The following is a 26,108-nucleotide window of genomic DNA, read 5'->3' as shown; positions in this document are numbered from 1 at the left end:
TTCTAAGTGACTGTTTCTCAACCCTAGCTGACTGCTAGGAATAGGGAGAACAGCAGTTGTATCCTAATCCTGCCACAGAACATCAGTGTGTGCAGGTACAAAGGGAACTCTCCATGTTGTTTGAACATTCATTCCTGCAAAAATATCCCTCCAGCTATCAAGCAGTCAAAACTTCGGCACAGTACTTTTACTTGTCAGGATCAGTAACTGATAATGGATTCTTCTAACTTAGGGGCCCATTAGGATGGCGGGCGGATTGCCCCGCCAGGCTGGCGGTAGCCACCGCCAGCCAGGCGGGGGCAATCCGCCCGCCATCTGCACCTAAATTCCCTCCCGCCATATTAGAATGGCGGGGGTGAACGAGACGGGCGGAAAGATCGTCCGACGCTTTTCCGCCTCGGTTGCCTTGCGGCCGGGGCGGAAAAGGTTTAATATGGTGGCAGTGTTTATTAGACACCGCCAGCCATATTAGCATGGCCCAAAACTTGGCATGCGGTTTTCACTTCGGGGGCCCCCTGCGGGCCCACGGAGTGAAGGACAGGTGGGGGGTGCACATGGGGGTACCTGTGGTACCCCCCTGCATTTGCATTAACAAAGCGGCATGCACAGTGCGGTGCCTGCCGCTTTGTTAATGCAAATGCATATATGCATTTTTAGCATTGTGGCTGGCGGTGCTGAAAGCACCGCCCGCCACAATGCTAAAAATGCAGTATGCACCTGTCACAGTGGCGGGCGCTTCCTAATCCCTCCCACGGGATCCCCGCCCTTATAGCGGGCGGCCCCAAACACCGATAGGATGGCGGGCGGACTAAGTCCGCCCGCCATCCTAATGACCCCATAGTGTTTTGAAAAGTAGGAGACATCCAAAGGCAGAAAGGAGCAGGCACAGACATGGACAGGTCATCAGACTTGTTTTATTCTAACCTTACCTTGTAACTCAGAGTTCCTTCGCTCACTGGCCTGTGCCCACTCCAGGGCTTCCACAAGTTGTGTATAAACATCAGGTCCTTTTTCATTGTATGTATCAACTGCAACCACAGGGGTGTTCATTCTGTCTATGCTACATTTATCTCTTGCAGTGCTGGCCTGGGCTCTTATTTGCTTTCTTTTTAGGTGGTCTTTCTGAAGCTAAAAAGAGAAAATTAAGAGGAAAATATGAACTCTCACCAAAAGAACTAGACCATTAAACAATATGAGATCAAGCTAGGCTCATAATTAAAACAAGCATTGGAAATGCAATAGGTCTCGCATTAGGAAAGTTTGAGCTATTGGTCTTATAAATGATTTTTTTTTATTTATGTGTTTTTTTTTTAAATAGCTAAATTAATAGCTTTGTCCTTTACAATGCCAATAGTTATAACTTTCGCAAATGTGACACCTATAGCATTTGTAATGCAACATGTTTTGTAATTACGTGACTTAGATGTATTGATATTACAAATAACAATGGCTTTTAATTTTTTTAAATAATTAATACTTAAATAATTTATTTAATTTGTAATGGCAATAGCTTAAACTTTTGTAAATAACTTTTGTGAAGATTATGTTCAGTGTTTTTTATTGTGACGAAAATCCAAGAACAGAAGTGAAATATTAACATCTTTTTGTGATTTGAAATAAAGCGTGAAAGCTTGAAAACAGCTTGAAACATTGAAAGAACATATTTGAACCAGTGATGCTGTGGTTGGGCTGAGTGATGCTGTGGTTGCGCTGAGTGATGCTGTGGTTGCGCTGAGTGATGCTGTGGTTGCGCTGAGTGGTGTGTGCATTGGTGGAGCTTAGTGGGTGCATTGGTGGAGCTTAGTTGGAGCATCGGTGGAGCTGTGTGGTGGGTGCATCGGTGGAGCTGTGTGGTGGGTGCCTCGGCGGAGCTGTGTGGTGGGTGCATCGGCGGAGCTGTGTTGTGGGTGCATCGGCGGAGCTGTGTGGTGGGTGCATCGGCGGAGCTGTGAGGTGGGTGCAACTGCGGAGCTGTGTGGTGAGTGCATCGGTGCAGCTGTGTGGTGGGTGCTTCGGTGGAGCTGTGTGGTGAGTGCATCTGTGGAGCTGTGTGGTGGGTGCCTCGGTGGAGCTGTGTGGTGGGTGCCTCGGTGGAGCTGTGTGCTGGGTGCATCGGTGGAGCTGTGTGGTGGGTGCCTTGGTGGAGCTGTATGGTGGGTGCCTCGGTGGAGCTGTGTGCTGGGTGCCTTGGTGGAGCTGTGTGGTGGGTGCCTCGGTGGAGCTGTGTGCTGGGTGCATCGGTGGAGCTGTGTGGTGGGTGCCTTGGTGGAGCTGTATGGTGGGTGCCTCGGTGGAGCTCTGTGGTGGGTGCCTCGGTGGAGCTCTGTGGTGGGTGCATCGGTGAAGCTGTGTGGTGGGTGCATCGGTGGAGCTTAGTGGGTGCATTGGTGGAGCTGTGAAAACAGCTGCTGTATTTATTTTGTCCAGGGGCATTTATTAAATAAAGCTGATCACTTTCAGCTAAAGTGCCCTGGTGATTGGATGACGCGGTGTGGGCTGTCACAACAGTAATTGTGTCTGTTCCTGCATTGTTCATTTTCCTACTCTGCAGCCTTCTGAGATTGTGTGACTGGGTGTCTGCCTATGACAGACTCCTGTGACAGTGAATACATTTCCTGCAAGACAAAGTTCTTTGTGATGGAAACTTATGACCGGGTCTATCACCGTGCTGCCGGTGGCGAGTGCAAACTACAATCAATTGGCACAGCTTAAAATAATATTTTTTAAAACATGATTTTATTTTGCCAGTTTCAAAACAACTAGTAGTTTCATTTAACCTGCATTAACAGTAGCATTTTTGGAAGTCCTTTACTGTAGCCTTTATTCAAATAAAAAAACCATTGGTAGGAGCTTTGGCAGGAGCAAATTCAGAAGCGAGCAGGGCGGCGCTACACGAATGTCCGGTGAGTATGTTTGTTTACACATCAGCGCGCGGCAGGGAGGGGTTTCTTCCCCTGAGTGACTGTGCAGGGATTAGTGACAGACTGAGTAATTTGCATTGAGCTGACAGAACTAGGAAGCTGTGCAGCATCATCAAAATATAAACAAAAAGTGTGATGGTAGTCGTGTTATTCTACTGTTGCACATGCATTAGAACGCATGTGCATGCCAGCGGAATGATGCATGTGCCATATTCTTTACTTTTTCATTTGTCGGTCCTATCTGGCGGCCACGACTTATGTTGGTAAATAAAATGTCGATTTTCTGGTGCCAAAGCGTCAGTTACATTTAAAAACAAGATCAGAAGAAACAATGGCAGAAAGGATGGGGAGAAAGGAAAGTAAGGGAGAGAAAGGAGGAAAATAAGGAAAAGGAGAAAGCAGCTAAGAAGAATTGTGAGGGAGTTACATCAGCACGAGAAACAAGAGGTGGTGAGGGGAAAATGGAATGAGATGGGATGGGAGCGGAAGAAGGAAGAGGAGACATGGTGTGGAGATAGAGAGGCGGAAAAGAGACACCAATATGAAGAAGGAATGAGGCGGGGATAAGGGAGGGATAGAAGCTGGAAGGAGAGCGTCGGGGGAAGGGTAATTTATGTTGGAAAAAAGGAAATGAGTGATGGAGAGGTGGAGAAGAGAATACGAGGGGCTTAGATAAAGAAATAGGAGAGGCGAGGAGGAAGGGAAACTGGGGTAAGGAAGAGCCGACGGAGGAGAAAAACCATTAGGGGCAGAGGAAGGAAGAGAGATGAAAGTGACTGCAGAGGAAAGAGAGGGATGAAAGTGCGACAAGGTAGCCGGGGAGCAGCGCCACCAGGCTGAAGGGATTAGGGGAGATGCGCTCCAGTGATGGAAGGAGCACAGACAGCTGTGAATGTCAGAGCCGCAGATACGGGCCCGGCATCTCCGCCGCCATCAGGCGCCATCAAAGACCCAGGTGTCCTTCTAGTCGAGCCTGGCGCTAGCGGGCACGAGACGGAGCTTGGAGACCCGTGACGGGGCGGAGAGAGGGGGGTGACTAACATTAAGAGACAGAGGCCGACAGAAGCAAAGATACCCAGGCAGGGCCGAACACTTAAAGAACTAAGAGACAGAGGCAAGCGGAGACAGGAAGGCTGTAACAGAGGAAGACCGAGTGAGAGAGTGACAAACATGCAGAAACGGAGGCAAAGACAGAGAGAGAGACAGGGAATGGTTGGCAGAGAGATGGCGACAGACAGAGGCAAAGAAAGAGCCAGACAAAGGCCGAATGAGATAAGCAGAGTCAGACAAGTACAACAGAGACAGAAACTAACGAACAGCCATAGAAAGATCTCAACAGCAACAGACTGAGGCAAAGACAGAGACAGGTAGTAACAGATTTGCAGATACAGAGTTGGCAGAGACGTACAGAGTCAGAGAAAGAAAGAGACTGGCAGGGGCATGGAGGCAGAGTTTAGAAGGAGGTAGACAACAAGACGGAGGGCATTGCTGTGGGGAGGGGGGAGGAGAAATGCGACACGGCCGCAGCAGGGGGCGGAGCGGGGAGAGCGGCGATGAGGGTGTGAAGCAGCAGGGGCCTTTGAAGTGAAGCTAAGCTTCACTTCAAAGGTGTGGGAGGAGTGCAGCTGAGGCAGAGCGCACGCTGGGGGAAGCTTGTGGGGCGGAGCGGGAAGAGCTGCTGGGGAACAGATGACTGGCGATTTGATGCGCTTGCGCATTGACCTAAAAGCACACGGGCACAGCATCAAATCGCCACTTCAGATAAACTCTGTTTAAGCCCCTATAGTCTCGCTTCGCTCAATGCGCATGCGCATTGAGAGGCGAGACCTAAAAACAGAAGACCACTGCTGCCCCTGTTGTTTTCACTAAATCAACTAGGGTGTCAATGTCTTCATGCCTCAAGAAGGCACTACTTTTATCTTTTTCCAAACAGTTTATTAAGGTATAGCTCAAGCATACAAAACAACAATAGTGCATGCATTTTCAACCCTCACAATAATTCAGAAGCATAGCCCCTTCATGCTAGGCTGTGTACAGCAATTCTACAATAAAACTAGACAGAAGTACTGATAATACCTAACAGCAGTAGTACCCATGATCAGCCAGTTGCACAGGTCAAGATAAAAAGTGGACAGAGGGAGGAAAGAACAGAAGCAGGGCAGAATAACTCAATTGACTATGGATCACAACTTACTTTAGACCAGAGCTCAAAGTTACCACTGTACATCTTACAATTCCCAGATATCAGATAACCTCACTGTCACACAGAGATGCTCATAAACTGCAAATGATAGAAAAAAAGATTCACACTCAACTCAGAGACTTGATTTGCTCTGCATCACTCCAAACATTTACCAGAAGAGTAAAGTCTGCCCCACTGTCCAAAAAACAAATAGATCCTCCCCACCCTGAATCTGGAGGGGTACCACACCAATACCTCAATGACCACAACCACACAATCATGTCAAAGGTACCAACGGTCTCATGTCCTTTTCTGGGTGCCTTTTTTGAGGTTCAGGTAGAGCAACAGGGTAGGTTCAGATACTAATTTCATTTTCACAGTCACCCTCAGCACAAGCAACATTGCTTTCCAAGTGTAAGTTGTTCCCTTCACCAAAATTGTCTCCACATTTTCTAACCTTCTAGATGGACTTCTCATAAAGTACCTTATTTCTCCAGCATATCACTTCAGAAATCTCTCCATCAAACTCTTCAGGCCTCAGGAAATCTAATACAATGTCATTTTAAACCTCATTCTCCATGGAAGCTTGGAACCCTGGACAAGACCTAGATGAGGCCCTTAACACACCCTCCAACCTACTCACCTTTGCTTTCAGTTGTAGAATCAAATTAACAGAACACATGTAAAGTTCCTCTTGGTGCATATGTGTATTTCTTAATCAGATCTGATACGTTAAGGAACTATTTTCCACTCGAGTCGACATATCAAGCCCCAGCCTAGCTGGTGTACCCTCCAGGATGCCCTTCATAAAAAACTGTACTATTTGGTGAACATGAATTAAAATAATACATATAACCACCTCAATAGGTTAACTTTCTCCAAATTGTGTTAGACTGGAGAATAGTAAATCTGCCCACATGAATCCCCTTTCCTGATTATTTATTGAACTAAAATAGTAAATCTACACCCCTCCTCTCAATATACACATACCCCAATGTTTTAAGACTGGGGTCAGAATAGTAAATTTAATCAAATGTATACACTGTCCCCAACTTTTGGCAGACTGGAGTTAGAATAGGACATATGACCACTCTTAATATCAATTAGTTTCTAGGTGTAGTTTTGCAGCTTGGGGAATTTTCTGGATTAACATTCTGTGCATTATACCACCAACTACTGGTTGGGTCTGGAATTTTCCAACTTTTCTTCTTGTTTTTTAGTCCTTTCCCTATTTGTAGTTTTTGTTGTTGTTGGGCATAAACAGATCTGCCCATTTGGTGCTTCCCGTGAGGCTGTGCCTCCATCTCCGTTTTCTTTTTTCTATATTTATTTTGTTAATGATTTTGGATTGGATTTAGGTTACAAAATGTAACTTTTACCTGGAATATTCAAAGATATTTTGAGCATATTTAATTCTAAAGTATATATATTTTAAATAATTATATTTATTTTAATTAATCTTAAAGTGTGTTTCGTTTTTCAAAATTATTTTCAGTTTTTTTTACCATATCTAACATAACTTAGGAAATTACTTATATTGGATTAATAAATGCAAAATGTTTTAGATTAAAAAAATATTAATTATAATAAGCATTCAATATAAATTAATAATATAGTAATATAGTTGTCCTATCTGAAGTTGAATGACCATCGCAGCCCCCCTCAGGAGACTTGTTTTTTTACCATGCTTGGGGGAGACAGTAGGCACGGAGTGGGGGACTTGAGCATATCCTCTTAAGGTACAGTAACTGTTTGTCTCTTGTAAGTTGGAATATGGCCAGGCTTAAAGATAAGCTTATGATCTCTGATTGTCTGTGTTTTGTCGATTAATTTAACTTCGCAGTTTTACAGGAAACATAAGCCACCTTGTTAATTACATGCATGAGAGCTAAGGGCAGACTCAATATGGGTAATATCATGCAGTTTTAATTAAAGTCACTCCAGGGTCTTTTTATTTTTATTTATGAATTTTATTCCAATGAGTTTACCAACTCATTTTATCACCTTTTTGAGGGACTGTTTCAGTTTACAGAAGATCTTAAGCCAATAGATCCAATACTACCCCTCAACCGAGATTTGTGCTTTAAGGAGATTTTATTATCAAACTGGGGATTCTGCAGGATGAGCCTGGTCCCATAGGAGCTGAGTTTAGAGCAGGCTTTGTTGACCGTAGAGGGAGAGAGTTGAGGAATTTTTAGCAACAAATTGTCTTGTGAATTTAGTACATGTCTAGCATGAAGCTGGTCAGAGCACACCCACTTTCAGGGGAAGGAGATGCTCCTCTAATATTGATTATATTTTTGCCCTGAGGAGTTTTCTTCAGTGGTTTTCCAAGTGCACCATATTGCAGTCCCAGTTGGGGGGATAATAATCCATTGTATCTGGAAGGGGTTTTCCTGTGGGCAAGGATAAACCACATTTAGTTGGTGTTGAAATCAACCATCAGTCTTTCTTTCTTTCAAAAACTTTTATTCGATTGACATTTAGTGAATCATAAAAAGTACATCATAGAATTCAAATGGAATTACTTAAAAAACACAATGTTATTATACAGATAATAAAAACTAAATGTTGTTTAAAAACATTTGATAAAACCATTTTACAAGTTAATTCTGATAAACATGGAATCAGGGAGACGATAACCCAATTTTACAGCGTATTTTCAAACATGATTTTAAGAAAAGAGCTACATATTTGGATACATGTTGTGAGTCTAATAGCTGAAGTGCCAGAAAGGCTGGCCGACAAGTTCTCAACACCATTTGTCGAAGGAGTGGGATAATCCAGCGCTTGCGTGGTTGCTCATAATATCGGCAGAACAAAGTTAGGTGGATGGTCGATTGAGGTGATACACCATCACACGGACATTTGGTCAGATCGTGGGACCAATTTAGCTCGATGGGGAAGGTAACAAGGCGGAAAAAAGAATTAAAATGAAACCTAGTTAGAACAAATTTTTCGTGGTTAGATAGGAAAAAGGTTAAATACGGCTGAATACCAGGGGAGGTTTGGACCATTAGGATCTGCACATTTGTTGGCTTAGATACTTCACAGGAGAGGCGTAAATCCCTGAGATGGTTTAGACAGAGATTTTTCAGAGCACTTCTACTAATATCAGATGTTGAAGAGGGCTCTGTGAAGTAAGATGTGTGTTTAAAAACTTTAGAAAGTTGGAAAGGTACAGTAACCAGGGAATTTTTTTCCAACTCGCCAAGGATAAACAATCAGATATCAAAGAACGGGTTAAGTGGCATTGCGGTTTGTTCCAAATACGGTGCCATAGAAGGATCGGATGACATCTGATGTTGTCAGTTAAATAGTCGATGCCTAGCTCGACATGGCAACCGTACATTGGAGCACTTTGAGGAAGTGCCAATAAGTATTTTAAAAAGCCATTTTGGACCTTTTGTAATTCGTCTGCGGGAACATAGCCCCAGACGCCTGCGCCATAGGTTGCTATGCTGTGACATTTGGCATGATATATTTTAAGCAACTCAGATGGGGCCGGTTTACCCAATTTCCTTGAGACAAGAGACAAGAGCCGAAGTTGCTCTCTGATAGAGCAACTTTTTGCTTGCCACTGCTTGTTTCCACGATAACTGATCGTCCATTAAAATGCCTAAATAAGGATATTTCCTAGCACATTCCAGTCTAACTTGTTCTATGTAAACAGGTTTGGGGTTCTTTACCTTGGGCCCAGTGTGCATAACAAAGGTTTTGCTTTTGTTAACTTTTAACCCCAGAGAGAGCATGAACTGACAATATTTGTCCAGTTGTTTTTGCAACTGGATTAGCGTCCTTGCTAGTATAACGGAGTCATCCGCGTAAAGTAAAGCGGGAATGGGGCGATGGTTGATGGATGGGAGGTCCTGGCTCCTTGCTAACATGGCCGATTCCAGCCCGTTAGTATAGAGATTAAACAAGAAAGGGGCCAGGACACAGCCCTGTCTAACTCCTTTGGTTACTGAGAATGAAGGCGATAATTTGCCACCAATCCCGTATCTTACACACGCTGTAGCGTCGGAGTAAAGCTCACAAAGGAATTTAATAAGAGGGAGATCAACCCTAGATCACTAAGAATGGACCACAGCCTAGAATGTATCACGCAGTCGAACGCTGCGCTGAGGTCGACATATACTAGGTACAAATTGCCTCTTTTTGCCCCAACATACTTGCCTATTAAAAGGGTTAAGTTCAGTGCCTGTTCAACCGTGCCAAGTCCCTCCTGGAATCCATACTGAAGATCGTTCAAGACGTTCTCCGACGCCCAATCCTGGAGACGTTCCAGGATCAGTCGTCCTGCGACTTTCCCCAGGGAGTCCAGGAGGGAGATGGGCCTATAGCAGGCTGGGTTGTTTCGTTCCCCCTTTTTGAAAATAGGAAGCAGGATGGAAGAGGACCAGGAGTCTATTAGGCCAACTTTAGAGACTGCCGCCATCACCTGGGCGACGATGGGGGACCACAGTTCTATATTATTGACAAAGATATCAAGAGGGACTCCATCAGGACCTGGGGCCTTACCAGTTTTGAAGGACGTTAGGGCGTGTATGACCTCACTTAAACTGAAATGAAGGTCGATGGGGTATACTTGCACCTTGGTAGAATCATTTATCGGCTTAACCAGTGTTGTGGTATCAGCAGGGAATCCGCCAAAAATCTTAGAGAAATGGGTCACCCATTCGTCAGCCGTCACAGCCACATCTAGGTACTGGGGTGTATTTGCATCGGCCAAAAAGGGTGATTTGACTGTGCGCCAAAACTGGGAGCCGTCTTTACTTAGACAGCTCTCGTGTAATTGGGTCCATAAGTTTTTCTTTAAATCATTTTTACAATTCTATTGGGCCATTTTATACTCCTTTCTAAGTTTGGCTATCTCAGCTGTGTCTCTATTTGGTTTATGTAGCGCCTTTTTGAGGGCGGATAACGCTTTGCGACAGGTTGAATTAAACCATCGAGGAGATTCCTGGTTACCAGGTTTATGATGACGGAGTAATTCAGCCCGCATAACTTTTAAAATCTCATGAAAACTGGATAAAATCAGCTCGGGTGGGGACTCCTCTGCCAAACAGTTATTAATCCAAGGAAGGGCCTTGGATATGACATTGCCAGTGATTACTACAGGATCAATTTTGGACCATTTCACGGAAAAGCCGTTGACTTTGTCCATGGCCAAAGATTGCTGGGTTAGTAAACTAGTCCTAGTAGGATGGAAATCATCGATGTCAATTGACAAAGTGATACTATTTGGGAAATGGTCACTTGAAATATCAGAGCCTGTGTTAAACTGTTGGAGTTTACCCTTTAGAATTTGTGAGCATAGAATGTAATCAATGGTGCTTGACAAGCCCCTACCATGAAATGTGAGTCTAAATTCAACTAAAGGATCCACAAGATCATTTGCATACACCAATTCCATGGAGAAAAGACTATCGTTCAGGGTATTACCTAGATGTGTGTGCGTGAAATGAGTCAAAGGACAATCATCTTCATCTAGAAGCCCACAAATGCCTTTCTTATGGTTGATGCACAGAGGAACGTTGAAATCCCCCCCCCCCCCCCCCAATCACATAACAATCAAGTGATGGTTGCTTATTACGCTGTTCATTTATAAGAGAGGAGATTTCGATTACAGTCTTCACACATTCAGCGGGGAGGAGGTTATTATAAAAATTAATAAAAAGATGTAACATACGTTTGTTAAATGCAACCATTATAATTTGAAAATTCGTAGTGGTATGTAGAACGGGTATTTTCTTTGCTGGCAAGTTGTTTGATATATACACTGCTAGACCTCCCTTAGACTTGCCATGTGTGGAAGTGCTAGCTGGGGTATGGAATGTTTTGTAGCCCTGAATATGTATTGGCACTGTGGCCCAGGTTTCCTGTAAACAGACTATTTGGTGGGTATTCACTATGTCCAACCATGATTTAAGATTAGACTTTGAACGGAGACCCGCTACGTTCCAATGTAGTGCAGAAAGCGTCTGGATAGAGGAAGTTGGATTACTGTTATTCAGCAAAATGTCAGTAGGTGGAGTTCCTCGACAAAGAGAGGTATGAGGTGCAATATGATCATCATTCTTAATGAGGGTAGTTTGTGCTTCTGTGGATGGTGAAGTAGGTACTTCCGCTGAAGCAGGAGTACCATCCAAGGGAAATAAGGTCGGGGAGCAGTAGGATGATTTCGCTGATTTGGACCCAGGGGTAGGGGGGTCTATGCTTTCCTGAATACTATCAGATGATGGTCAGTCCACCATTTCCAGGCAGTCATATCTGTTAGACAATGAGACGCCTCTCCATCCAAAGATTGGTGCGGCGTCTCTACTCCCGTGACCCGGCCAATCTGTCCAGTCGCGTCTTCTATTCCAATTTCCAACCTGGGTCCAGTTCCATTCTGGACCAGTAATATAGTGATTTGTTGGAGGGTAGAAATACGAGAGTCTTTTTGTGCCTATTCCATCAGATGTGAGTTGTGAACCCCAAGAGCAGATATGCTCGACCGTATGGGGATCCTCGAAGTTGATGATGACACAGTCACCCTGGATAGTTTTTGGCTCTTTACCCAACCAGGGGACCCCGCGGACCATTGTAACTCTACTGTTAGAATAAGGGGGATGGGGCCTATTGGCAGATAGCCAGTGTAGTACTTTATTTTTTAGGGACCAGCCCGGTTCCTCCGAGTTTGAGTTCAGCTCAGGGACCCCAGTCATAAAGACAACATACGGAGTAGCTTCCGGAGGTAGGTGGATAGAATGACCACCTTTCCTCCTTGTCTTGAAAGTGGTATTTTGGATCCCTGGTGTTTTTGTTTGAATAGGGGCCTGGGTGGATGTGGGAGCTGGAGCTGTAGCTGTAGTTAAGGCGGGGCCTTTCTTTGCAACTGTAGATGAAGGTTTTTGTTGTACGGCTGCTGCAGTGGTAGACGGTTTAGTTGCTTGTTTTGTTACTACCACCCCTTCTTTGGTGTTTTTGGGGTTGGATTTTTGGGCCACAGTGTGACTGGGAACAGAGCCCTTGTTGGTTTTTAGGGCTAAAGTCAACACTTCTATCTGATTTTCGATTTTTAACAGGGAAAGTTCAATGGGTTGCACATACGATTTAATTAATACCTCTAGTCTGGACAGTAGCTGATTGTTTAAGCCACAGGTTTCACACCCTCTTCCCACGTTACTGTTAACACCAAGGTTGGCCGTGGTGGTGGAGAGATTTATTGTTTCTGCGGGTAAGGGATTTGGCTCTTGCTGAGGAGGAGCAGATTGGCTGAGGCACTGGGTAGTAGGTAGAGCTTGTTGGCTGGGTTGTATCATAGTTTGGGTCTGTTTGCGGGGTTTTTTTTGTTGAGGTTTCTTTTTTTTCTTCGGTATCGCACCCTCCCTCAGACCCCTGTTAGGAGTTGTGTTGGAGTCGTCCCTGCTCGGGCTTGTGAAAAGAGCCGGGATTCTCTCCAAAGACAAGGGTGATTGTGATAGCTGTGAGGCTGATAGATCTAGGGATACAGACAGGTCCACAGTACCTGGAACGGTATGAGCGTTAACGTGGTCGTCCGATAGTGCGCCGGATTCTAAGGGGCGCAAAGGAGTTTTGGCTGTAGCTAATAAGCCCAACGAGGAGCGTTTAGCCATAGCCAATTCCTGTGAAGCCCTCCGTTCCAGCAGGAGTACGCCTTGGTTAATAGTGTCATTGGCCCTGGAAATAATTTGATCGATTGGGCCAGTTGTCTGAGCGGCACGTAGTGCCTTGTTACTTCTGGTACTTCTCGGTGACATACTCAGGGTGTTAAGGCCAAAATTGGGAGATTACTGGGTGGCACCGGGTGTACAACGATGGTATGACGTTTATAGTGATACAAAATAGAAACGAACAGCAAATGTCAATAGGGTGGCCCAGTCCAGTCTTACCTGGTCTTTAACAGGCTTAAACGGGCCCGCCCTTGGCCCGGCGTCCCGCGAGACAGAGGTGATGATACTTTTAAGCGCCTCCTGACGCTTGCAGATGACGCGGCTCACTGCTAGGGCTTCTGGGTGTTGTAGTCCGCCCCTCGCCGGTTTCCACTCGGCTGCCCCGCTTGAGGTGGACAAAGAGCGGCAGGGCAGCGGGAGGCAGGCGGGCAGGTCCGCTGAAGGCATAGAGGTTTGGTGGGAGGTTAAGGGCTCCCGGCAGTATCGGGCAAAAGCAAGGCTCAAAACGGAGTTCAACCATCAGTCAAGGGGGGGTTATATTGGTCTGGTCACTTAAGGACCTTAAGACTACACACAATCTTCTCCTTAAAAAACATTTGTCAGCATTTTTTGGGTGTCTTATTGAAGATACTGGTGAAACTTTCTTTGGCCTTTTAGGTTTTAAATGTATGTATTAAGAATTATTTGTTAAACCCCCTCTGTCCAGTCCAAGATCCGCCCTGTTGGTTTGATAGAAATAGCTCTGCGGTCTACCGCAGTTTAAGAAAAGTTCTCTCCGAACATCTTAGAGAAAAGTGTGAGGCCAGGAGGAATTGCCACCGTACCGAGGAGAAGACTCTTAAACATTTATTGAGGGCCCATTTGGGAAATCCTCACCCACTCTAGCTTTCCCATAAGTACCAGCTAATAGGCAGAGCTCAGGAGGTAAAGCTCCTAGGCCAGATGGGATACCCATGGACCTTCTTAAATCTAATATTGGCTCTGGGGCCATCTGTTTACTAATTTGTTTAACGACTCCTTAAGTACTAGGACACCAAGCTCTTGGACTCAATCAACAATAGTTCCAATCTTTAAAAAAAAGGGGGACCTTGGGCTTCTAAGTGTTATCTGCCAATTTCTCTCCTTGATAGCATGAGAGGTGCTGGCGGCTGCTGCGCGACAGGGTGTGCAAGACCGCTGTCCTCCTGGTCAGGGAAACTGCCCTCCCCTCGCGCAGCTCTGTCGTTGCACCACTGCCCCCAGTACCTTTCAGGTTCCAGGCAGGTGTTTGGGCCACCCTCCATCCGCAGGTTCCTGCCTGCGCCTCATCCCTGGTGGTCCAGTGGGGGAGCCTTGCTGTTCTGCTGGTCCACTCGGCCAGCCTTTCTGTGGTTTTCTGATTTGTCTTTCCGGCTTTTGTCTGAATGGTCTTTCTGCCTTTTGTCTGTCTGCGCCCTTTTTTGTGCCTCGTTTGTGTAGTTTCTGTCTTCTTTGTGCCTTTTTGTCTATTTGTCCTGTTGTGGCTTTTTTCACTCTTGTTTCAGTTTGCTCTTTTTACGCTCCCTTCCCGCCGCTGCTGCCCCCGCAGTCCCTCCCTCTGCATGTTCCCGGCTCCTAGCTGCTCTCCCCGACCCCTACTTAATGGCAGCCGCTGTGCGGCCGCCCCGCAGGCTCATCAAAGGAAAGCCCGTCTGTGCCTGTCTGCGACCTGACTGAGACCAGCACCAGGGACCATGGTTCACCTACCACCCACTGCTATGACTCAGCAACCCCCCACGCACTGAACCCCAGAAGAAACCACTACTGCCAGCTTTCAATGCCGAACACCACCCATGGCCAGTTCTCCTGTCGACACTGACGCCTCCCCTTCACCGAACTCCGGACCCTCACTGCTACCGCCAACCCATTGGACGTCAGCGAGCCCAAAACCCTGAGCTGCATCATCCTCAACGTATGCTCCCTACACAGACACTCAGTAGAAACTTGGGACCTCCTCGACACCCTATATACGTCGACTTCTTCACAGAGACCAGGACCAACGCCAGCTCTGCACCAGACATCGCAACCTCCATTCCCGACGGGTACAATATCCAGTAGAAGGACTGCCCCAACCACCCTGGAGGTGGACTCGCCATCGTACACAAAAACTCCGGCCTCCTCACTACAGCCAGCACGAACGACTCCTCATGGCCTATTGAACACCTCCATATCCAGATCCAGATCAACCCCAGAACAACGCTATGCGGCACCCTAGCCTACAGACCTCCTGGACCACGCGCCACATTCACCACAACCATCACAGACCTCATTGTGCCCTGCGTCCTCACCTCCACGGACTACGTACTGCTCAGAGAATTGAATTTTCACCTCAACAACCTCAGCGACCCCAACTCCACCGCCCTCCTGGACAACCTCGCCAACATTGGACTGAAACAGCTTGTCACCACCCCCACCCACAAGGCAGGACACACCCTCGACCCCATCTTCGCAGGAGGAAACAACATCCACTTCAGCCACACCATGCAGCCCCTCTGGACAGCCCACCCCAGCGCAGGAACTGGAGCAATATCACTGAAGAGCACCTCAACTCCACCCCCAAATGCTCTCCTCCGCCCACCACGAGCGACACCAACTCTGCAGTCAACGAACTCCACAGATGGATCACCGAACGTGCAAACACGCTCGCCCCCCTCCAGCACTCCACTCCAGAATAACGCACCACAAAAGCCACCTGGTTCACCACCGACGACCGAGAATCCAAGCGCACGTGCCAACGACTTGAGAAAGCTTGGAGGAACAGCAAAACCTCAGCTGCATGCACCACCCACAAGACTGCCATGACAGAACACCACTAACACAGCAGAACCACGAAAAGGAACTTCGTCCAGGACAGAATCCTCTCCAACTCCAGCAATTCTAAGGAACTCTTAGGCATCATCAAAGAATTCACCAAACCCCATAGCGAAACTTCTGATGTCCCTCCCTCCCAGGACCTTTACAACAAACTCCGCCCCTACTTCCATCACAAGATCAGGATTCTCTACAACAACTTCGAAGAACATAACCAAGGCACAGACACTACAACTACCACCAGCAATACCACCCAGCTTACCATCCCCACCTGGACCCCTGTCACCACAGAAGACACCACTAAGACCACGAGGAGCATACACTCAGGAGCCCCCACCGACCCCTGCCCACAGCACGTCTTCTACAGAGCCGCCTCCATTATAGCACCCGAACTACGACGTACTATCAAGTGCACCCTTGAAACAGGCACGTTCCCAGACGACTGGAAACGTGCAGAGGTCAAGCCTCTCCTCAAGAAACCTCTGCAGACCCGACAGACTTCAAGAACTACAGACCTATCTCTCTCTTCCCCTTCGCAGCCAAAGTCACCAAGAAGATCGTCAATAACCAGCTCACGAACTTCATAGAATCCGACTCAATCCTCAACACTTCCCAATCCAAATTCCACAGCAACCGCAGCCCCGAGACCGCCCTCCTAGCAGCCATAGATGACATCTGCACTCTCCTCGACCAAGGCCACACAGCTGCCCTCATTGTGCTAGACCTCGCAGCAGTCTTCAACACTGTCACCCACTGCACACTAACTGCCAGACTCTACCATACTGTGAACTGCCCTAGACTGGATCCTCTCCTTCCTCACCAGCCGAACTCAAAGAATCAGACTCCCCACACTTCCTCTCCGAACCCACAGAGATCAGCTGCAGAGTACCCCAAGGATCTTACCGCAGCCCCACGCTCTTCAACATCTACATGGCCCCTCTCGCTACCATCGTCCGAAAGCACGGACTCAGCATAGTACCCTACGCCGACGACACCAGCTCATCCTCTCCCTCACCAAGGAACCCGACATCACCAGACAGTTTCCAGGAAGGAATGAAAGATGTTGCATCCTGGATGAGCAGCAGCTACCTGAAGCTCAGATCGGAGAAAACGGAAGTCCTTATCCTCGGATCCACCCCCTCTGCATGGGAAAACCTGGTGGCCCGCACCCTCGGACCATGCTCCCAACCTCGGCATCATACTCACTGACAGGTCAACGCTGTATCTTCCAAGTGCTTCAATACCCTCCGCTTTCTCCGCAAGACCTTCAAATGGATCCCCTGAATCCAGAAAGACCGTCACCCACGCACTCATAACCAGAACACTCCAGCCAGACTCGTCCTCGGCATCCCACGACAAGACTACATCTCCCAGCACCTACAAGACCTACACTGGCTCCCCGTCGAAAAGAGAGTGACCTTCAAGCTGCTCACTCACGCCTACAAATCCCTCCACGACACCGGACCCCAATACCTTGACGAAAGAATCTCCTTCTACGCACCCAAGTGAAACCTCCACTCTGCCGACCTTACCCTGGCCGAAATCCCACGCATCTGCAAAGCAAAAACAAGAGGAAGAGCCTTCTCTTACTTCACGGCCAAGACCTGGAATAAACTCCCCGTCAGCATCAGACGAACCCCCACACTGCAAGCATTCAGGAAGAGCCTCAAGACCTGGCTCTTCAGAGGAGATGGAGCTGCTCGAATCCCCCCTCCACCCAGCGCCATGAGATCCTCACGGGTGAGTAGTGCGCTTCACAAATACTTCATTTATTGATTGATTAATTGATAAAGATCCTGGGAGGGTAATTTTAAATCACTTAAGAGATGTGGGTTTAGTCTGAACAACATCCTATTCCTGTGTCAGTATGGTTTTCACCCAGGGCTCAGTACAGTGGACCAGTGCCTAAACCTGCACTTGATAACCAGGCGCTGTCCACTGTGCATGGCATTTATGGATCTATCCACTGCATTTGATACAATTAACAGGGTAAAGCTATGGCTGGCCTTACTTGATATGGGAGTGGAAGCTCCACTAGTGAAGTTTATGTTTTCCCTGCACAAGAATTTAAGGGCTAGGGTGCGCTTTGGTTGTGCAGGGGAAACTACGGATGTTTTCCATTTAGCTAGTGGGGTGTGACGGGGTGCATCCTGGCCCCCTTGCTGTTTATTATTTCAATTAACGAGTTAAATACTCATCTGTCTGTAGCCACCAGTGATGTATCGAAAATAACCAAGGTTTGTTTTTCAGCTTATTATTTGCTGATGACGACATTCTAATGGCCCGTACCCCCAGTACTCTGTATATCTTGGTTAAATCTTTTGTTACATTTATGAGGAACCTAAACTTGACTACTAATTTAGGGACATCGCACATGATGGCATGTACCCCGGAAAGAGGAATTGGTGATTTTTTACCAGTTCTCGGGTCCTGTGCCGATTTTTGGATATCTTAGTGTTACCTTCGATTCGTCAGGCTCATAGCAACCCCAGGTAAATGTCGCCCGTTTGAAGTTAAACAGGGCGGCAGAATCTCTATTCAATCAAAAGCTAGGCAGGAGCCTTATTTCCCTCATATTTAGATTTAGAATATGCATTGTGTTTCTACAGCCACTTACAGAGTGGGTGTCTGACAATCCTCCCTCCATCCAGGTGGAAGAAAATCGGATGTGCAGACAACTTCTGAATCTTCCGCCAACTAGCTCCAATTTTATATTACATTTGGAGCTTAATTTGCAAAATCTCTCATATTTGGTTAAGCTGGCACCACTCTTGTTGTATGTCAAGGTAGGGTCCACCCCCACTCAAAGTTTTAACAGGGAGGTTGTTTTGGACTGCCTTAAATTAGAGAAGGGCCTTTCAATACCATGGTTGAAATATGTCAAAAAGGCTTTCAGCGATATCAGCCTTTCTGAGATGTTTTATGACCTGGTCAAATTAACCAAATCTGATAAGGGGCTAGTGAAGACCTGTCACACAGAATTTTGTATTTCACAAAGATTGGAGGGGATTTTAAGTAAGGGCTATTCACATGATTATTATATCTTTTCAGCCTCAGGACAGTAAGCATTTTATTTACAAATAAAACTTTCTCGGTGGGAAATATCTCTTCTCTTCAGATTCAGGGCAGGTTCAGTTTGGAGTCTTCTTTGTTTTTCTGATTCACATCTTTGGGGGAGCCCATTAACAGCCTTCCCATGCGATGGAGAGACAGAACAAATATGGCTGCATTTTAAGTTTTTTTGTAAATTTTATAGACCCTTCTTCTTATGTTGTATTGAACATATCCTAAAACCCCGTTTCTAGAAAGGTAAAGATGCGTTAGTATTTGTACAATCGTTAGGTAGCCCGATCATTTGCTACAATGTATGCTGCTTTTTCAAAATGTCAGTTAGAAATAGGAAATCAATGGATGGCTGAGGAGTGATATATATTTATGGTTGTGTTTTCTGTTTGGGAAAATGCATTCTGCTAAATTTAATATTTTGGACTTTGTACTACTAGAACCCCTTGGACGTATCAGTGTTCATATGTTTTTATTGGTTTTCACGGTCAGCTTTTTTTAAAATGGTTGTATTCTTCTCATTTAGAAGCTAAGTATTACACTGTTCTGGTTGTCTCGCTTTTATGAGTTTATCTATTAAAATCAAATAAAGACATTTGAATTTGAATTAATATCGTTTCTATTAAATAATTTATGTTTGAACAATTAATTTATTGTAATTTATATGTTTTTATTAATAACACTATTTTAAGTTTATATGTATATGTAAAAAATGTTAATAAATTAATGTTTATTTTGATAGCATATGCACTTTAAAAAATATATTACATTAAAAAAACTACACTTTAAATAACAATAAAGTTAATGACAATAAAATACCCACATAGACCAATATAATGCTCCTATTTCAGAGCATAATATTTTGGTAGTCAATATTTTTGCACTTCACATTAGATATATGTAAAATAGATATTTTTGATGTCAACATTTTGACAATGGTATTTTGGTACCACTATACTTTTATGGTCAAATTTTGTACCTATAACCCACTTAAGTGCAATAAGAATGAACTTGCAATTGCAGTAGCACAGTTTCACCAGTACTGATGATATCAAGGTAATTGGTAGAAAACCGTAAAGAAAATTCCATGACAAGTCCATCTTCATCAAAAGACATCGACCAGAGAGCGCAGCTCTGCGTTTCGGGATAATATGTCTGGTAATTTCAAATTTTAAGCTGTTGTGAAGATGCTTAGAAGGACAAAATTGTTGATGACCCATTCATGTTTTTTTGTTCATAGTACCTTCTTGTTAAGTCCACTTGAGTACTGTGTACCCCTGAAAGATTAAATAAGGCTGCTTGAGTATGGTGGACCTCTGCAAGATAGACTGCCATGATGGACAAGTTTATTGAAAGTAGCCAATTCCAGATTGCCTCTATCGAGAGAGACCAGTATCCGGTTCCCTTTTGTTTAAGTAATACATTGTGGTGTGGTTATCCATTTGGATTAGAATTGTTTTCTTTATCATAGAAGGTAGGAAGGCTTTGAGGGTTAAATGAACTGCTCTGACCTCTAAGTAGATGATAAAGTGCTGAGTTTCCTCTTCTGACCTGAGGCCGGCCCTGAACCATCAGCGTTCCTAGATGATCACCCAGGCAACAATGAAAGCATCTGTGATAACTGACTAGGTCGGAAGCTCTTGATGAAGGAGTACTGCCTTTAATACATTGTTTTGATTGCAACACCATGGAAGAAACTGCTTTGCTGCCGTGATCAGTTGACCTTATCGTCCCAAATGTCTTCAAATTTGGTCCCCTGGTTCTCCGGACATTGCTGCAGTAGATTTCGCTGGAGTATGGAATTGAAGACAATGAAGTTGCACAAACTCATCAAAGTTTGTAAAGTTGATTTTACAAAGTTGATTTTGGGTGATCTATGTGTGTCTGCATTACAAAGATTTAGCAACACTGTCTGAAGATCAATGACTCTCTCTCTCCACCAAAGGAAACTCTTTTCCTTGCTTTATGTCTAATGTTGTTCCTAGGCCTCGCTTGCTCCTGTCTCACAATGACACACTTTGTGTGGCTGGTGCTTCGTTTTCGCACTTTCATGTGTAATTGCCACAAACAAAAAGACCTCGGCTCCCCTACTGCGGTTAACAGATTCCTGTTGCAGGCGCGGCCTGAATAATGCATATTTAATAAGTTATTCATATGTTCGTCTGCAAGATAATGCAGAGAAATGTCATTTTCTCGATTATGACACCTTTTCTCTTGTTCCTCTCTGCATTAGGAATCCCGCACATTTCTACGTCTTTCCCTCGATTACGGCAGCTCTTGGTTTTTCGCTCGACTGGCGGAATCAGCACTTTTAACTATATATGTATATATATATATATATATATATATATATATATCTATATATTCCTTCCTTTGGTTCTCTGTGTCCGGGAAAAGAAGTGGTGGGTAAACATCCGGTGGTAACATATCGAAGGTCAAAGAACCTGAAGGATCATCTAATCCACAGCCATTTCAAACCCAAAAAGAAGGAGGGTGATTGGCTCAAAACAAAGGGATTTGTGAAATGCCACATGTGCAAAGTGTGCCAGATCGCAAAACAAACTAAAGTGTTCAAATTGAAAAATGAAAAATCCTGGGAGATCAGACAACTAATAATGTGTAAACCACAATATGTGGTATACATAGTGGAATGTCCGTGCCCACTGCAGTACGCGGGCAGTACGATCTGTGAGTTAAAAAAACGGATTCTGGAACACGTGAGGGCAACGGTGCATAAAGACCGAGCCAATGCTGTCGCGAAGCACATGGAACAACATCATCAAGGGGACTGGAAACAACTCAAATTCTATGGAATAGATACAGTTCCACAAATGAAAAGAGGTGGGGACAGAGAAAGAGAACTTTGCCGAAAAGAATCGAGATACATCATCAAACTAAGGACAATGCACCCGTATGGACTCAACCAATCGGAAGAACTTTATATACACCTTTGAAGAAGAAATGACCCATGAAGTAGAGCACTCCGTCAGCAAACTTCAAAAGAAATGTAAACTTCAAATAAAAGATCTCAACAAACTAAAAAACAAAAGAAAAATAAATTGGTTAAAAATAAGTAAAGAAAAATTGGTCCAACAAAGAAAGAAAATGGAAGAATGAACATCACAAAATCTCAAGGAAAAGAGAAAAAAAGAAAAACAAAATAAGAGAAAAAAATAGAAGAAAAAGAAGTGAAAAACACTTTCAGCTTACAAATGAAGCACAAGGATAAGAATGATGAATCAGAGTACGAAGAAAAATAACACCTCCCACCAAAGGGAAAATATAAGCTGAAAATAAACATTTAAAATTGAAAAATAATGCAGAAAAAATAATTGCGAAACTGAACAGAGAAATTGAGAACTGTTGGACTAAAATAAGTAAAGTTTACCAAAACATCGAGGAATAATGTTTAAAAGCAAAGACCTACATTTTTTAATTAAAACTACAACCTCCAGAATGCCTAGAGACAATGTGCACACCAAACAGGATACGCTACAATGTGGCTTTAAAAGAACTGACTTCCTGTGATCAGGTGATCGTGAGCAAGGGAGAGGTGCTCCCGAAACGCGTTGATCAGGGTCTGTCTTTTTCTGCATAAATGCTATCTGAAGGCTTAAATTAAATAAAAACAGCAAAATACTTTTAAATACGCGAGTTCGTCCCGTTCTTCCTGTCAAGGGAGAATTGTGTGCAGATATATCTATATCATATATATATATATATATATATATATATATATATCAGACACCTCCCTCCACAGAAAGCAGGCTGGGGTCCAGAGGGGATTCCTTCAGGGAAGCTTTATTAATCAGGCGCAGCAAAATAGTGGCCGTGTATGCATTTCAGCGCCCTTCACTACAAAGAGTTCACGTCTCAGTCCCACTTCCCTTCACAGATTTAAACAGGTAAAACGCTCCTCCCCCGCCAAATTTCATTCACCTGCTGCTTTTGTTGAGTCCAATACTTCCTACAGCTCCCAGAATTCTCCATGTTGAACACCCGGGTTGATGAAACGGAGGTCGAACAAATGTCAAATAATGGAGAAAAATCTTCAAAACGGGTTGAAGCACAGTGCTCCCCACACCGTGTCCAAAGTCACAAAGCGTCCCCTTGGGTCCCCTCAAACTGTCGCTACCAAAAAATACTTAACAGGGGCCCCATGTGCAGTGCACGCGGGCCTCCAGAGGTGGCTACCTCGGACCTCCTAAGTCCAAGGTATCCACTTCGGGAGGCCATCCACTCGGCTGCATCCCTTTGGTCTTTTGAAATCCGGGACTTGGCTAACTTGGCTTAGCTCTGCCGCTAAATGCAACAAGTGCTCGCAATTGCCTTGTCCTCCCCGTGACCTCTGTGCGCCTCTGAGCTCCGTGCCTGCTTCACAGCTGTTGTGAAGACTTTTCTTATCTGCTTGTTAAATAAACAAGCAGATAAGAAAAGTCTTCACAACAGCTGTGAAGCAGGCAGTCCACCAAAAATCCAAAGGGAGGTAACTAAAAATCCTTCTTTCCAATGGGAAGCCAGCGTTTACCATAAACGCTGATTCTACCCAATGGAAATGAGGGGCGAGGCTTGAGTTCCCTTCTCCAAACTAACTTGCTTACTATAGCACTCGCAGGCGAGGATCGCATGCGCGCTCCAACGCCAGGCGAGACCTAAAAATCAGCTGATTCTACCTGGTAGGGGGGGGGGGAAAGGGGGCTAGTGCCCACATACATTTTCCCTATCTGACCAGGTGATATATGTGTGGTGTGCATAGCTGAATTGTGCAAAACAGAAATGCAAATTGCTTGAGATAATAGATTAATAATGCCTAGACTTCACACCCAAGGAGCCTCCACAATTTCCACTGCTAGTCGGTCCTTCCACCACTCAGTAAGACCCTGAATACTGGTGATAACGGTCCCCTGTAGTATGCCCTGTACAAGCCTGAAACTACCTGTCTAGTCCTACTCTTATCCAGTATTATGTCCAGCAGACCCACCGCCTGTCGAAATTCATGTTCAGACCCCCACATCTCGCTTCCTACTCCATGTAGGGCTGAATATAGAAGAAATTGCCCTGGGAAGAGTTCATTCCCATCGACGCAGCTTCACCTCTGTAACCACATCTCCCCATCTCCGAAGCCCTGCCTCAATCCATCTTCCTATCTGGTGAGTCTCTTTTAAGTGCCGACTGAGTGGCGTATCCCACAACAGTAGCCTGGTGCGTATTGTACCATCCGTTTGCCCCATGTACATACTTCCTCCAGCACCAAACAGCCACCCGTAGTAGCAAACTACGGATGCCACGATAGGAGGGAGTCTCCAATAGCCACTCTAGCAATGGCTGGCCACCAAGTTCAAGCCCTATCATCTCTCTCTCCGGACTCGGAGCATCACCCAGCCAGCACATCAGCCATTGAAGCTGTGCAGCAGCATGGTAATACTCGTAGTTTGTTGCCCCCAACCTCCCTTCTCCCATGGTAACATATAAAGTTCTTACTGACACCCTTTGCCTCCTAGATCGCCAAATAAGGGAAGCAAGTAAGCATTGCAAATCTGTTAATTACTTCAGTGTGATCGGCAAAGCCGTGAAAACATATAGGAGTTTAGGGAGGACCAACATTTTCACTATCAATACCCTGTTCATAGGTGACAATGTCCAGAGGGAGAGGGACTGTCAAATCGACGTCATTGCTTTCCTTAGATTCCCATCAACCAAATCCTACTCCGTGTGATATACCCGCACCCCTAGGTACTTAATAGAACCATACTTCCATTAAAGAGGTTCCCCTATCCCCATACAGCGTTGTGGTTCAGGAGTCTAAAACAGAGGCAACTGATACAAGTTCCCTCAGTTAATGTGAAGCCAGGACATCTGTCCAAACTCGTCTAGGACCGCCATGACCTCCAGCAATAAACTGGTGTCTGCTTTCAGATAAATCATCAGCATCCATCGATACAACCTGAGGAAGCCTAGAAACACAGACCTCCCAACATTGTATTGCAAAAACAAGCCTGTGCACACGTCAATCATGTATATGGAGCAATTTCTCTGTGTCAGGGTTCAACAGGTAAGAAACACAGTATTTATACAATAAATTAAACACCTAGAAGAACACTTTTGAGTATTGTTTGTTCTTCTTTTATTGCGTGCGATTGCCCAGCCAACACGTGTTTCGTCTGGGGAATACCCCAAGACTTCTTTTCATTACAGCCGTGAGGAGCGTAGACAGACACTTTTAACCCACAGAGTCATTAGTGAGTTATCAGTAGCGACAGGTAACAAGGTGAAAAAGCACGCTCCGTGAAACAATCCATGTATTTACAACATTCATTTGATGCACATATGATGGTGCTGGAGCTATGGTGGAAATGGTGTAGAGTGCCAAGAACGCAATGTATTGTGACCTTCGTGTTAGACATTCATATTGGTGCCTGTAACAAATAACATTAAGTGTGGTCATTGTTGCAAACAAGTAAGAAAAGAGAAAGTGGTGGGGAAGAGAAGGATGGGGAGGGTGAAAGCGACAAAGCGAGGAGGAGGGAAAAGAACTAAAAGAGAGATTTCTGGGTGTCAAACAGCAATACAAGCTTGAATCAGCACTTGACAACATCCAACCATTCCTTGCTAAGAAATAGTTTTTGCAATTTATACATGGGGTGCTTTCCCTTAGAGCATTTACAAATAAATGGAAGGGAAGACCCAAGTTGGACTGCCCAGGGTGTAAGTCGGCTGAAGAGTCAGAACTTCATGTTCTTCTCTTCTGTCCGGCTTATAGAAGACCAAGGTCCAAATGGGTTCTCCAGTTGTGTAAAAAATTGGGAATTAGAGATCACACTGAGGCCTATAGGCTATTAAAATATGAGTCCACCCATTATTTGTCTTTGCAATTTCAAGATCCTTGCTTGTGATGTGGCATGTGCGTAGAGGCATTATAGAGTTTCGGAGCTCGGGCACAAGTTAGACGTCTTCATCCCACGAGTTTGCTGCTACTGCAAAATTGCACTATCCCCCATGAGAGAACTTGTATAGGTCTCTATTTTTATCCTTTTAAATTGTTTTTATCGGTTTTAATACTATTTATTGCACTGGTTTTAAACCATTTTAAATGAGAGTACTTTTGCCCTGTCTCTGACTGGTACTTATGCTCCTTCTCATTGTGACATGTCTGCTTTTTGGGCTGGAAAATATTTCATAACCTCGTACCCTTCTGTTTTTTTCAGTCTTGTTAAATATACTGTGTAGCCTTTTCAAACCATTGTGCAATAGAAGCTTGGTGTTTTATGTATGTTTTTTGTGTGTGCTTTTATGGCTTGCTGCCGAAATAAAGTTTTTCTGAACTGAACTGAAAAGAGATTAACATTACAGTGGAGACGGGAGGGGAAGATAATGTAAGTAGGGGAGAATTTGATTGACGCTTTTGCTTTGTTGACCTTGTGTCTGTTTACAGGG

General features: G+C 44.9%; 1 protein-coding gene across 4 annotated transcripts in view; it reads right to left on the bottom strand.

Annotated features, from left to right (window-relative positions):
- LOC147684358 (uncharacterized) overlaps positions 1–26,108 on the bottom strand; it is a 715,098-nt gene that overhangs the window by 342,657 nt on the left and 346,333 nt on the right. For all 4 annotated transcript variants that reach the window (XM_086940263.1, XM_086940262.1, XM_086940260.1 and 1 more), the window contains exon 3: positions 930–1,128. In XM_086940263.1, the coding sequence (XP_086796389.1) occupies positions 930–1,128 (199 nt within the window). The remainder of the gene's footprint in view (positions 1–929; positions 1,129–26,108) is intronic.

This window comes from Lissotriton vulgaris, chromosome 10 (genome assembly GCF_964263255.1).
Source record: "Lissotriton vulgaris chromosome 10, aLisVul1.2, whole genome shotgun sequence".
NCBI classification, from domain to species: Eukaryota; Metazoa; Chordata; class Amphibia; order Caudata; family Salamandridae; genus Lissotriton; species Lissotriton vulgaris.
Note: the sequence above shows the minus strand (reverse complement) of the source record. Positions and strands in the feature narration are given on the sequence as shown.